The 12,975-nt window shown below is 34.5% G+C and overlaps 1 protein-coding gene across 1 annotated transcript; it reads right to left on the bottom strand.

Moving 5' to 3' along the window:
• Positions 1 to 3,709: 3,709 nt before the first annotated feature.
• On the bottom strand, positions 3,710 to 4,279 carry LOC121801113. Its single transcript, XM_042200571.1, has one exon. It carries the CDS (start codon positions 4,277 to 4,279, stop codon positions 3,710 to 3,712), a length of 570 nt encoding a protein of 189 aa, XP_042056505.1.
• Positions 4,280 to 12,975: the final 8,696 nt, after the last annotated feature.

Raw genomic sequence — 12,975 nt, 5'->3', positions numbered from 1 at the left:
ACCGCAAGTCGCGCCCGCAGCCGCAGGTCCGCCAATGTATTACTAAGAGGGAAATTTCCTTCCTTTTAAAGAGTGCAATGCATTAAATATTTTCGGTGATGTCATAATTTCCATGTATTGATAGTGATTTTGTCATCGTAATATGATGTTAAATAAAATATATATAGTTGAATTATAGAAGTACTTGAAAATTTAATTTCAAGAATATATTATGAATTGAGAGACATATTTATCGCGAGGTAATATAAATAGATATCTAAATACAAAACTTGATCCGTAATATTTTAGAATTGTATTTATCAAAAAAGGAAATGGTAGAACTTAAAGTGCTTAGATAGTTAATAATTAAAAGAGGCACCATTTTTTATAGTCCATGAACTTTGTCAAACTATCATTGCTTAGATAGTTAATAATTAAAAGAGGGAACATTTTTTATAGTCCATGAACTTTGTCAAACTATCATTTTAAGTTGCTGAACTTTAAAAAAAGGAACATCTTCATATTATTATTTATTTAATCAAATTATTATCAGTATCATAACACAGTTGCAAAAGTAGTTAATATAAAGCCTACCATTAACTTATTAGGTTGTTGATCATATCATCATACTTGGGCCTTCCTAATTCATTCCCATATATTTCATTTATAAAGCCCAGTAATATTTGGTGTAGCTCAAAGAAAATTGATTTTGATTTACTTGATCCATCTTGATGTCCAAATATTATGCACGACAAATAGTAACATAGGCCCAATCAAATTATTGCTTCATAAATTCACAAATCATGCCCGCATACATAGTTATATAGGCACTGATGCAAATATAGAGGAGAATGATCAAATAATATTTTTTGAATTTCGAAAAGACATTGTTGTATACATAAAATAAACTAAACAATTGCACAGAATCTAGACAATAAATTTAGAGGGATTTTAAATTTTGATTGTATATAGACTATATCTTGATTCTTGGTGATAAGTAGCAGTAGTACTCTGATAAGATAAACCTTCTATCGGGCTGATCGGCGTCCGTGGATCGGCGATCGAAATACGTGTGTCACGGGCGAGTGCTTTGGAGAATAGAATGAACGATAAAATAATATTGATATTCTTGATTTTCTTCAATGATTACAATGACTCCTATTTATAATGCTAATAATTAACACAAGAAAACTGAGATATGGAAAAGATACGCGAATCCCTACCATACCTAAACAAAATACTAGTATGAAATATGCTCGTATCATAGTCGACAAATTACTTTGTCCCCCTCCGATTATATATTATCTGTATATTTTATTAGATGTCCATTATAGGTGACCTAATCTAATCAAGAACACAAATTCTAGTGGTACATACACTATATATCTCGATTCTTCGCTATAAATGCTTAAATAGACAAATTAGGCCACCCGCAACGTGTCATGTGGGTGGCCCGTATTCCGTCACTAAAGGACGGGACGGCGGCGTGACGCGTTGCAGCGCCCCGTCTCATCCCCAGCTCGTTTCGCGTTATGTCCCGCCGTGACGAATGGCGAGACGTCTCGCCACGCGCCGAGGAGACGTGGCGCGCTCCGGCGCCATGTGTGACGCCCACTCGCCGGCCCGCGAGTGGGCATCGTCACGCTAACGCAATAAATCATTTTGTTAAAAAAAATCGAATTAAATAAAAAAAAGTAAAAATGAAAAATGGTAATATTACTGTTATATTACCATTTTATCTTTTTTTTTCTCTATAAATACTCCTAATTCATCATCATATCACACACAACTACACATCTATTCTTCCCAAATCATCTCCATTTCCTCTCCAATTTTCATCTAACCTCTCATCACAAAATATCCGGCGACGAGAACTCTGGCTGTGGCGGCTCCGGCGGGTTCGACATAAACGCGTTCGGCGACTGGGGGGCATGCACAATGTCCTCGGTGGTGGTTCCGGTTCGTCGACGCCGGGCACCCAGGGTTCGTCGACGTCGGGGGTACCAACCACCCTATTTTGATGTGGATGCATACGCCTGTCCCTCCGCCCCGAGGTATTCGCAGGGATTATCCCAGATTCAGGAGGATTATTACGTTGAACCCACTCCGGAAGAAGGCCGAGGCGGGGGAGGAGGCCGAGGAGGTGGAAGCTCCAGGGCGGAGGCGGAGGCGGACGAGGAGGAGGAGGAGGAGGAGGAGGAGGAGGAGGAGGAGGAGGAGGATCTAGGCCGGCATCCGTACGGCCCCAAAGAAACGCTTGCGGTGTACAACGTCTGGATCAGCGTCTCGTACAATCCCATATAAGATGCTTCTGGGAAAAGGTCACCGAGGCCTACCACGAGATTAAGCCGAAGGGCTCCCGCCGCCGCACATATAAGATGCTCCGCGCTCACTTTGACCGAGTCGACAGAGAGGTCAAAAAATTTTGCGCCATCTACAAGAATGAAGCGGCTCATTACCAAAGCGGAGCCACGAGAGCCGATATTCTGAGGTCGGCTTTGCGAGTCTACTTCGACTACACCGGCAAACAATTTAAATATGTCGATGTTTGGGAGGTCGTCAAAGACGAGGAAAGGTGGCCCGACGGTGTGAGGTCCAGCTCGGGCTCGACCTCGAAGCGCACGAAGCACACGGCGGGTGGCCAATACTCGTCTAGTGAGGGTGGTTCGGGCAGTGCCGCAGGCGAGTTTGCCTCGCAGGAGGTTGAGGGCACGCAGACGATGCCGGGGGTCCTCCAGTGGGCGCCGTCGGCCGCAAGGGAGAAATGCGGCGAAGGCGGCTAGAGGGAGGAGGGGCCGAGCCGAATCAAGCCAGGCGGGCTCGGGCTCGGGGGGACCCTCGAACTCCCTTATGTCCATGTACATGACCGCCACAATGGCAGACACTTCCCGCATGACGCCTCCCCAATACCAAGCCTATCTTAACGAAATTGCGTTTATGGCAGCACAACTTGACATTCCGCCTCCTCACGGCTTCAGTGCACCTCCACCGCCTTCGGGGGATGATTCGCCGGCGGAGTAGTTTTTTTTTATTTTCTATAAAATTGTATTTTAAATTATGTCATTTTTATTTTTTTAGGATTTTAATTATGTGTTTTTTTTATTTTTTTGAATTTTAAGTTGTATTTTTATTTTATGTTGTAATTTTATTTTATTTTTAATGAAGTGTGTTTTTTTTAATTGAATTTGGTTGGAAATAAAAATAAAAAATGAAATTGAATTAATAGTAATTTAAAGGACGGAGGGTTGCAGGTTCCGTCCCTTAATTAAGAGATTGGGTAAAAAAGTATAGTGTGACCCATGAATAGTAATTTAAGGGACAGTTAAGGGACGGATAAGTGACAGCGTTGCGGATGGCCTTACGCTCTTCCCTCATTATACATTATCTGTATATTTTATTATATGTCCATTTTAATTTACAGGTGACATAATCTAATGTTACATGAAAAAAATCAGTTTTAATAGCCTCAATTAATTAAATAGTGCCAGCAAACAAATTAACATCGACTCATTAACATAGTACACTATATTGGACAATATTTCTAATTTCCGAACATATTTACATTTAAGACCATTCACAGCCTTTATTAAAATTACTTACATTCACATAAAACATAACATTAAAACAAAAACAAACCAAAATTTCGAAAAATTAAGCATAGTAAATTCGTATGCCACAAATTTTTTTTTTAAAAATAATTAGCAAAAAATAAAAATAAAAAAGATAATAATCACCCTTTGTTTAAGGCGGAAATATCAGCGGCCTTGTGATTCTTCGAAGAGCTTCGAAACGCCTTCATATTCCAGAATTTCCCCTTTCCCGACGAAGGGCTGCCGTCGCCGCTCGCCGCCGACGACGACCCCACCCCGACCGACCTCGACCGCGTTATCATCCTCGCGAAATCCTCAATTTTATCGTGGCTCTCGGAATTGGCGTCTCCTCCTCCGCCGCCGCTGCCGTCGGCGTCGGCGCCCTTCTTCCCCTTGCGCTTAAAAACGGAGAGAAAGGAGGCGGAGTGGAGGCGGCTGGGGTTGGAGCGGAGGAAGAAGGGGATGGCGAGGGAGCGGGAGCGGGTGAAGGAGGGCTCGGCGGCGTAGGAGGATGAGGAGGCGGAGGAGGAGGAGGAGAAGGAGGCGGAGGAGCAGGGGCAGGGGCGGACGTTGCCGCAATTGGGGCAGAGGGTGATGAGGCGGTCGCGGAGGCAGGTGGGGCAGACGCCGTGGCGCCGCCGCTTCGTGGGGTGCTTGGGGCATTTCCAGACCTGCTCCTCCTCCACGCGATACGCAGCCGCCGCCGCCATTGATTGTATTATGTCAAGGAAATGATGAATCAATCAATGGATTTCCTTTTTTTCTGTTGTAATTATTTAAAAAAAAAGAGGTTGTATATGTTTCCCTTTCTCTAACTGTTCTGAAATATTTGTGTGGTATATATATAGGAGGATTTTTTGTCCACTCTAAATTCTGGTACATTAAACGACGCGTTACCGTTTTTTTTTTAATTTTGTAGATTTATAACGTTAATGCTGGTTTATTTTGATTCATCATGTCTTCCATATCATTGAATGACCAATTTTGATTAATTTCTTTGAAAAATTGTTTTGACGTCATTAAGTTTACAACAATATAAAAATAATGCTGATTCATATTTCATACTAGTATTATTCATTGTTAGTTAAGAGACAAAAAATGGATAAATTAAACATTGCTTTTATGAAATAATAAAATTAACATATTAATAAAAACATTTAAAATAATTTTTTATGAATAAAATGATTTCATTTTTGAGATATGTTTACGTTGAACTACATTTAAATTACGGCACTTACCACTTGTAGCTTGCTTGATGAACATCGAGGATTCTACGAAGAATGTGACCAAAGAGGATGAATGAATGACACTGCAAATGAGATGAACGAACCGTCTGATAAGTCGTGGGGATAGATGAACTATCTGAAAAGTCGTGGATGAAATGATTGACGTTACAAATAAAGTTTGAAAATTCGTTTGATAAATCGGATAACTCAAGAGATAAAACTCATAAGTTTGAATTTCATCCATAAACTCTTGTATTGGTATTAATTCTAAGACATAAGGAATAAACTAAAGAAATACTTACTACTATAGAAGAAGAAGAAAAATATCAACGTCAATTTATATTGGTTAATAACTCTTTATCTGCTTATTTTATTTAATTAATTATAGAATTAAAGATATGCTAAAATAACTTAAGTCATATAGGAATTCTTAATTTGTATAAGGAAAAATAAATAAATAAAAGTTCAATCATGTATCACCACTCATTGTTATTTTGCCTTTTGTGTATGAGCTATTATTATCATACTTGGTCCCACGTTTAAAAATGATTTGATCAATTAAACATGTTATTCTTCCAATGCCGTTACAGACAGGCTGAAAGTAGTTATTTGTTTCGACGAAAGAAAAGAAAATGAAATTAAAATATTAATAAATATGGATTCTCATGGCTACAAATACAGGTGCCCACGGTTCCTAAACCGGCGGTTCCGGTTTTAAGAAAGGCGGAACCGGAACCGAACCGTGAGGCTATTTCACGGTTCTGGTTCCGAACCGTCGGTTTTCGGACGGTTCTCACGGTTCCGGTTCGGTTTTGGCGGTTTTGGCAGTTTTTTTTTCTTTCTTTTTTTGGCTATGTAATTTGAAATTTGGACTTATACAATAAATTGGAACAAGACAATGGATAATTTAAATTGAAATAAGACGAATAAGGTGAAAATAATATCAATTTTTTTGAATTTGAGTTGTAACGGACAACGATACATTACAATTTACAATACATATACAAGTATACAATAATGTGATATAATTTACAAGTGTCGTCGGAACATAAATAAAAAAACATGAAATAGGGGGGAAAGGAAAAAATTGAAAAGGGCTTGAGCTCAACTTAAACTTTCAAAGTTAAACTTTTCAAATTTAAGTTGAGTTGCCTACGTATCCACAATTTTATTGAGGAATCAAAGCCCACGTAGTTTTCTTACCTTAATTACCTTTTTGGCCGGCCGTGCTCGCCATTCACCCCCCTCATTGATATTGTTGAGCGCCCTCGCTTCCGACCTCGTCATCGGTGGAAAAATCTTCACCATCATTCTCTACACGGAAGTCGGAATCCGGCTCTTGTGCTCTCATGTCCGCATTTGCCCAATCATCAAGTAACATAGTGGATTCCATGTTTTTGGCGGAGAGATTGCTTCTTTTGTCATCTAGGACACAACCGCCGACACTAAAAGCTTGCTCAACGGCGACGGTGGAAGCGGGAACGGCGAAAATCTCCTTAGCCATTATCGAGAGTACTGGAAACTCTCGATAGCCGATCAGTTCCCAAGAATAGATACGTAAGGTTGCTTTTACGTTTTACCAGTGTTGTCTTGTCTCATAAATCCAAATCAAATAGTCAAATCCAAACCGCCGGTTCCGGTTATAACCGCATGTTAAATTGATTTTTTTTATCAATAGTCATTTTAAAAAGGTACATTACCGATTCCCCTCTCATCTCTCTCACCATAAATACAGTCGTTTCATTACTTAAATTCAACCGATTCTGAACTACACTCACCTTCTTCACTTTTTCAAACCACCATTCCCTTCACAATCCTTCTTTTATTTGCTCAATCTTAGCTATGTCCAATGTAGAAAGTGAGAAGAGAAAATGCAAGAGGCTGCGGGCGGCGCCACCACCCAAAGGCGACACTCAATTTGAAAAGCTAGTAGATCCGATCGCCGGAGATCTCAAAAATGGGGGGGGGGGGGGGGGAAATAGATCAATTTGAATTCAAAATCAGAATTTAAAAAAAAAATTGAAAATCGTCCGAAACTGGCGGTTTTGGGGTAAAATCGACGGAACCGCCGGTTTCACGGTTAACCGCAGGTTTTTGCCGGTTCCGGTCAAAAAACCGCCTGAAAAAACTGCCAACAGCTGACGCCTCGGATACCTCGCCGGAACCGTGAAACCGCCGATTAACCTGCGGTTCGGTGACGGTTTCGATTCGTAAAATCTTGAACCGGAATCGACCCGCGGTTTCAAATACGATGGTTCCGATTCGTAAAAATTGTCACTGTTCCGGTTCGGCAGTTAACCGCCGGAACCGGAAACCGTGGGCACCTCTAGCTACAAATGGGTAGAGGTAAAGAGATTAAATGCAAGCTCATTATTTTATTTGAATGTAGAGATCAATTTTCAATCTGAGCTTATCAATATAGTATTAAATTCCAAGATTCGTTTTGAAAGGGATATAACAAATTATATTGGGGTATAATTGAATTTACGAGACTTCAATTAATTAAGTCGGTTCAAAGGAGAGAATCAAGATTCGGGAATCATTAAACTCAGATTTAACATATAATTTTATAATTGATATCTTGATAAATGACACAGGATTTTAGGAGATGTTATTTTGTATGTTAAGTAGTAATTATAAAATATAATTTTATAATTGATATGAGATATTAGGAGATGTTATTTTGTATGTTAAGTGGTGAGAGAAAATATAATTTTATAATTGATGTGAGAGAAAACTTCTTCTAAAAGAGAAAATGTGACATCTTTTGTGGGACAAACTAAAAAGGAAAATGTAACATCTTCTATGGGATCTACTATGCGATGGGGGAGTACTAGAATAATAAAATAAATGAAAATTCACTTTAGTAATATATTGATAGGTGGCACAATGTGGCATTGTGTAATTTAGTAGTAGTAATTATTTTGCAATTTTCTCTATCCATTTTCCAACAATTCATGCGTTTTAGTCTCTTTGATCTTTCCTTAAGTTGCATACTGACGAATAAAAGTATGTTATATTTGTAACGAATTTTAGTGTAACTATATCACCTAAAATATAGCAAATTAATATTAGATGTGGTGATATAATTAAGTCGAATCCGTCCAATTTTTGCTATGTCACACTAGATTTAATTTATTTCCTTTTTGTGGTTCACCCTTTGAATAAAATAAAGGGTGTGAGTTTTCTTCAGAAAAAGGGATTTGGATTTTGATTTTATTTTTAGGCTCAGCAATAATAAAGTTTAAAGCAATGTATATTATTTTCAATACATTCATTTTTTGCATACATTTTTTATCTTATGCGGGATATAAAGGGTAGTCATATACTCCACTTAAAATATTATTGTCGGCAACTCTAGATTCTTGAATTGGGAAATTAATTCATCTAGCACATGCTGCCATTCGGTGGTGGTCAACCATTTGCATCGGGAAGGGAATTTTGCAGCGGATTTTCTATCTCATCACGCATATAGTTTTCTTAGAGGAGTTCATAGAATCCCCTCCCATATGGCTTGGTATTTGGATGTTACACGATAGACTTGGTATTTCGTACGCTCGCTATTTTTTTTTTGTAATCAGGCGGTGTCCTGTCTTCACTCACCAAAAAATATATAGACTAAACCATATGCAATAATTGAAGTTGGTTACCTGTCCATGTTCATATATTAATGTCAATGAATTCAAATTAAAGATCTCACACCTCATTTAATCTAAGTGTGCTATTTGACTGTATTGGAATGTATTTAATTATTTTAATTTTATATTTTATGATACAATAGTTCGATTACAATTTTCAAAATTTTCAAATGAAATTTGTTTATACTATAGCAGTGGTTTGCTCAAGCTCTGCTGTCATAAGAGCATCCCATCCGTGCTCTTGCCAACGAGTACGGATGTGGACCCGGACCCATTTTTACTCCCTACTCTTAGGCAAGAGTACAACACTCACATCCGTGCTCTTCCGCAAGAACAAGCTCAAGGGTCCCATCATTCTATTATTCAATTTAAATAAAAATATTTCCACAAAATTAAAATGCATTAAAAATATCCGGAATACTATTACAAATTATTAAAAAATTAAAAATTACATAATTAAAATCCTAAAAATTAAAAATTACATAATTAAATTCATAAAATTAAAAAAACCCACTACTAGTGGCCAAATTTCACCCAAATGTGTTTAATTAGGTCTTCTTGTAGCTCAATGAAAAAATATGAATGAGAGATGAATGAGAGATGATTTGATGTGAAAAAAGGATGATAAATGTGTGTATTTATAGATGATTTTGGGAATAAAAAAAATTCCAGAAAAACGGTAAAAAAACGGCCATATTTTTTGGAATCTGAATTTTTTTTAAATTTTTGGTATTTTTTTTCGATTTTTAAAAAAATAAATTTCCAACGGAAATGTCGTTGGCCAATCAGAACGCGCCACATCAGCTGCTCGCTGGCACGGACGTGCTCGATGCATCGAGCAGCGCCGCGCCAACAGCAAGAGCGCAACAGAGAGCAGGCGGTGCCGTGCCGCTGGCACGGACGGACGGGTGTCCACTCACCGCTGCGGATGCTGTAAAACTTGTGTTAGCTTTATTTGTGTAAGAAATTTATTGTCATTACAATATTTATTCAACGTTTTTATTGAAAATGTTAATGGAAAATAATTTATACACATGCATACAATTTATTCTTTTTTAGGATGCAGATTATGTCGTCCATTAGTTTGGCACATGCATCATGCATGGTTTCCCACTCTTTAAATTCAAAACAATGAATGAAACAAAAAATTGGTTACCAAATCTTGTCCAGTGTCTACAACAGGCTAATTATATTTATTTTAACAGCGAAAATCATTTTTGGTCTATGAATTTTGCCAAAGTATCATTTTAGGTCCGTGAACTTTGAAAATATCATTTTAGGTCCGTGAACTTTAAGTTAGTATCATTTGAGGTACTTTTTACTATTTCCAAGTTTTTTTGGACGAAAATACCCTCAATACCTTAAAGTGTATATATTTTTAATAAATTTATCATATACTCATATTTTTTATAAATATCTTTACAATATATTTTTGACAAATTTTCTAAATATAATTTGACCTTATATATTATCACTTAATTTTGTGACATGCAAGTAAAATTGCTTCTTCAATTTTAAAATTAATTATTTTTAAAAATTGAATAAAGAACTTTCTTTAATAATAAAAAATTGAATAAAGATCTTTTTATAAATATCTTTACAATATATTTTTGACAAATTTTCTAAATATAATTTGACCTTCAATATTATCATTTAGTTTTGTGAGAAAAGATCTTTATTCAATTTTTTATTATTAAAGAAAGTTCTTTATTCAATTCTTAAAAATAATTAATATAAAAATTGAAGAAGCAATTTTACTTGCATGTCACAAAATTAAGTGATAATATTTAAGGTCAAATTATATTTAGAAAATTTGTCAAAAATATATTGTAAATATATTTATAAAAAATTATGAGTATATGATAAATTTATTAAAAATATATACACTTTAAGGTATTGAGGGTATTTTCGTCCAAAAAACTTGGAAATAGTAAAATGTATCTCAAATGATACTAACTCAAAGTTCACGGACCTAAAATGATATTTTCAAAGTTCACGGACCTAAAATGATACTTTGACAAAGTTCGTGGACCAAAAATGATGTTCCCTCTTATTTTAATTTGCTTTTAAATTTTATCGAACTTTTAATGTATGAATAAGTAGTGCAATATATAACCTAATACCTATTCTTTTTTTCTGAATGAGCAATAATTATTGGTTTAGAATTTAGTCGATTCATACACGGTGACCATATTATTTTAATCTTAATAGGAATACTAAAAAAGGTCTATCCAAATTTTAAGAAAAAATGGATTTGATTAAACATTATGTTTTGCATAATTTTGTTAAATGTCATTACGGATTATGTGATTAAAATATATAAATTATAACATAGTTTAGCACTATTTTCAAGGATTTTAGATCCGGAGCTGGTCTTTGGTGATTTTTAAAGGGAATTGTTAAACCCTAATTATAATTAATAAATTATAGTAATAAAAATAAATACTCCTACTAACTTTTAAATTCATTAAAAATTTACCATAACTACAATTAATTCACTTGTAATTAATTTGAAGGTAATAAATCTTAACTGGAAATGATTAATTACAATGAAATATTGTAAAATTAATTTGGATATTTAGAACTAAAACATAATTTGAGATAAATGAATGCTAATATAGCCACTTATGTAATTTAGAGGTGGCCAAGGGTTATAACAGCGGCGAAAATCTTGAAGTAGTTGTATTTAGAAAATCTTGTTCCTAAATGGAATACTTTTTGTAATGTTCTGAATCAGAGTCTTACGTATTCTGAGAATGTGTAATTAAGTCATTTAGATTATAACATATTAATTCGGAGGAAATATTTAATAGTACGACAAAATAATTGTGTATAAGAAAAAGATTTAAAAGATTTGGAGATAGAATGGTGGTTTTCGGGTAGTGACATAACCAATTTTTTTTTAACATTTTACATTGAAAATCATTTTATAAAAATTAATTGATTTAAATTAAATTTCATACTAATCGTTTTGCAATACTTCGAAAAAAAAATTGAAATTTTAACTTAATTATTTGTATATTTAAGCAAAAAAATATTTTCTTACTAAATATTGTATAATTAATTCGAATCAAGCTCGAAATCTTGTTACGATGCGACATAAAATTCTTATATCACTTCTTTCTTATTGCTACATATGATACGATAAATAAAAAAACTAATTTTTAATTAAATTCACTTAAATTTAAAAATTTAAGGATATTTAGTACATGTACAATTTATGTACATTTATCTTTTCTCAATTAGTTTAGAGAAAATATTTAACAGGTCAAAATAATGAACTATATGAAAAATATTTAGGAGTCTTGTCCATAAAACCGTGAATTTTTGCAATTGATTTTTAATATATTTTGGAGGAAATATTTAATAAGACAAAATAACAAAGTGTATGAAAAAAGATTATGAAAATTTGTCTACAGAACCGTGATAACTGTATATTTTTTTTGTTAGAATACGAGTACTAGTTTGTAGGGAATATTTAAAAAGATATTTTAACAACAATTTGCAAATTTGATTAAAATTACAGCGGGAATTTCATAGTTTATTTAGGAGTTGATTTGGTGATATTTTTTTCACACTACAATCTTAATAAAATCTCTTAAGTTGAATTTAAATGAATTACAAATTCACAACTTTGATTTAACGTTTTACAAAACAATCCAACGGACAGTGATCAATTGCTAACTCACTCTCTAGTTGCAAACTACAATTAATTTAAGACCATAGGATTTTAGAAATCTAATGGTCTAAAATTTGCCAAGTGTAATTTTTATTTTTATTAATTAAATAAAAAAGATAAAAAAACTATCAAATTAGGGTTTTGGATGAAAATGTCAATATAGTGTTTTGAAAATATCAACACAATGCTTTGAGAATGTCAACACATTATTTTAAGAACGACATTCTACATGTATTATATTGGCATATTTTATATACTATATTGACATTTGTTGTTGTACGAAAAAATTGAAATTTTTTGAAATTTGTTTCAAATTTTGACATCGGAACATATGCAAGTGATATTTCGTTAGAATCCTTATGAAATTATCTTTAATTTGATATATGTTGTGTGGAAAAATAATTTCAATCAAGAAAGTTATATGCGTTTTAAAGTTATGTGATATTTTTCAAAGGTTAGTTACAACTAATTTGTTGTAAATTGACCTTAATACCCTTATTGACGTTTTTTTTGTTAATCGTATTGACATTTCGGGGTGATGATCTATACCCTTAATTTGAATATCTAAGGCTATTATTTAGTTGTAGTTAATAATTAAGTGTGAGTTAGTAATATAACACTCCCCACAATCCAACTAACAAAAATCACAAATATGTTCACAAAAATAGCTTCTGGATTAGGTCTCATACCAATTTTGGTATGATCAGTTTTTATTGGGATCCATGTTTATATGAAATCTGCCAAATTTTCATACAAATTGTTATTCAACCACCCGACAACATCAAATGTCAAGAAACTATAAGATTTGTTTTTACTTTGGCCTCTTTCTTTTCTTTGTTTTGCGTTAATGGGTCAATAGGACA

Source organism: Salvia splendens, chromosome 4 (assembly GCF_004379255.2).
Source record: "Salvia splendens isolate huo1 chromosome 4, SspV2, whole genome shotgun sequence".
Classification (NCBI taxonomy): Eukaryota; Viridiplantae; Streptophyta; class Magnoliopsida; order Lamiales; family Lamiaceae; genus Salvia; species Salvia splendens.
The sequence above is the reverse complement of the archived record's forward strand: the minus strand, read 5'-3'. Positions and strand labels throughout refer to the sequence as shown.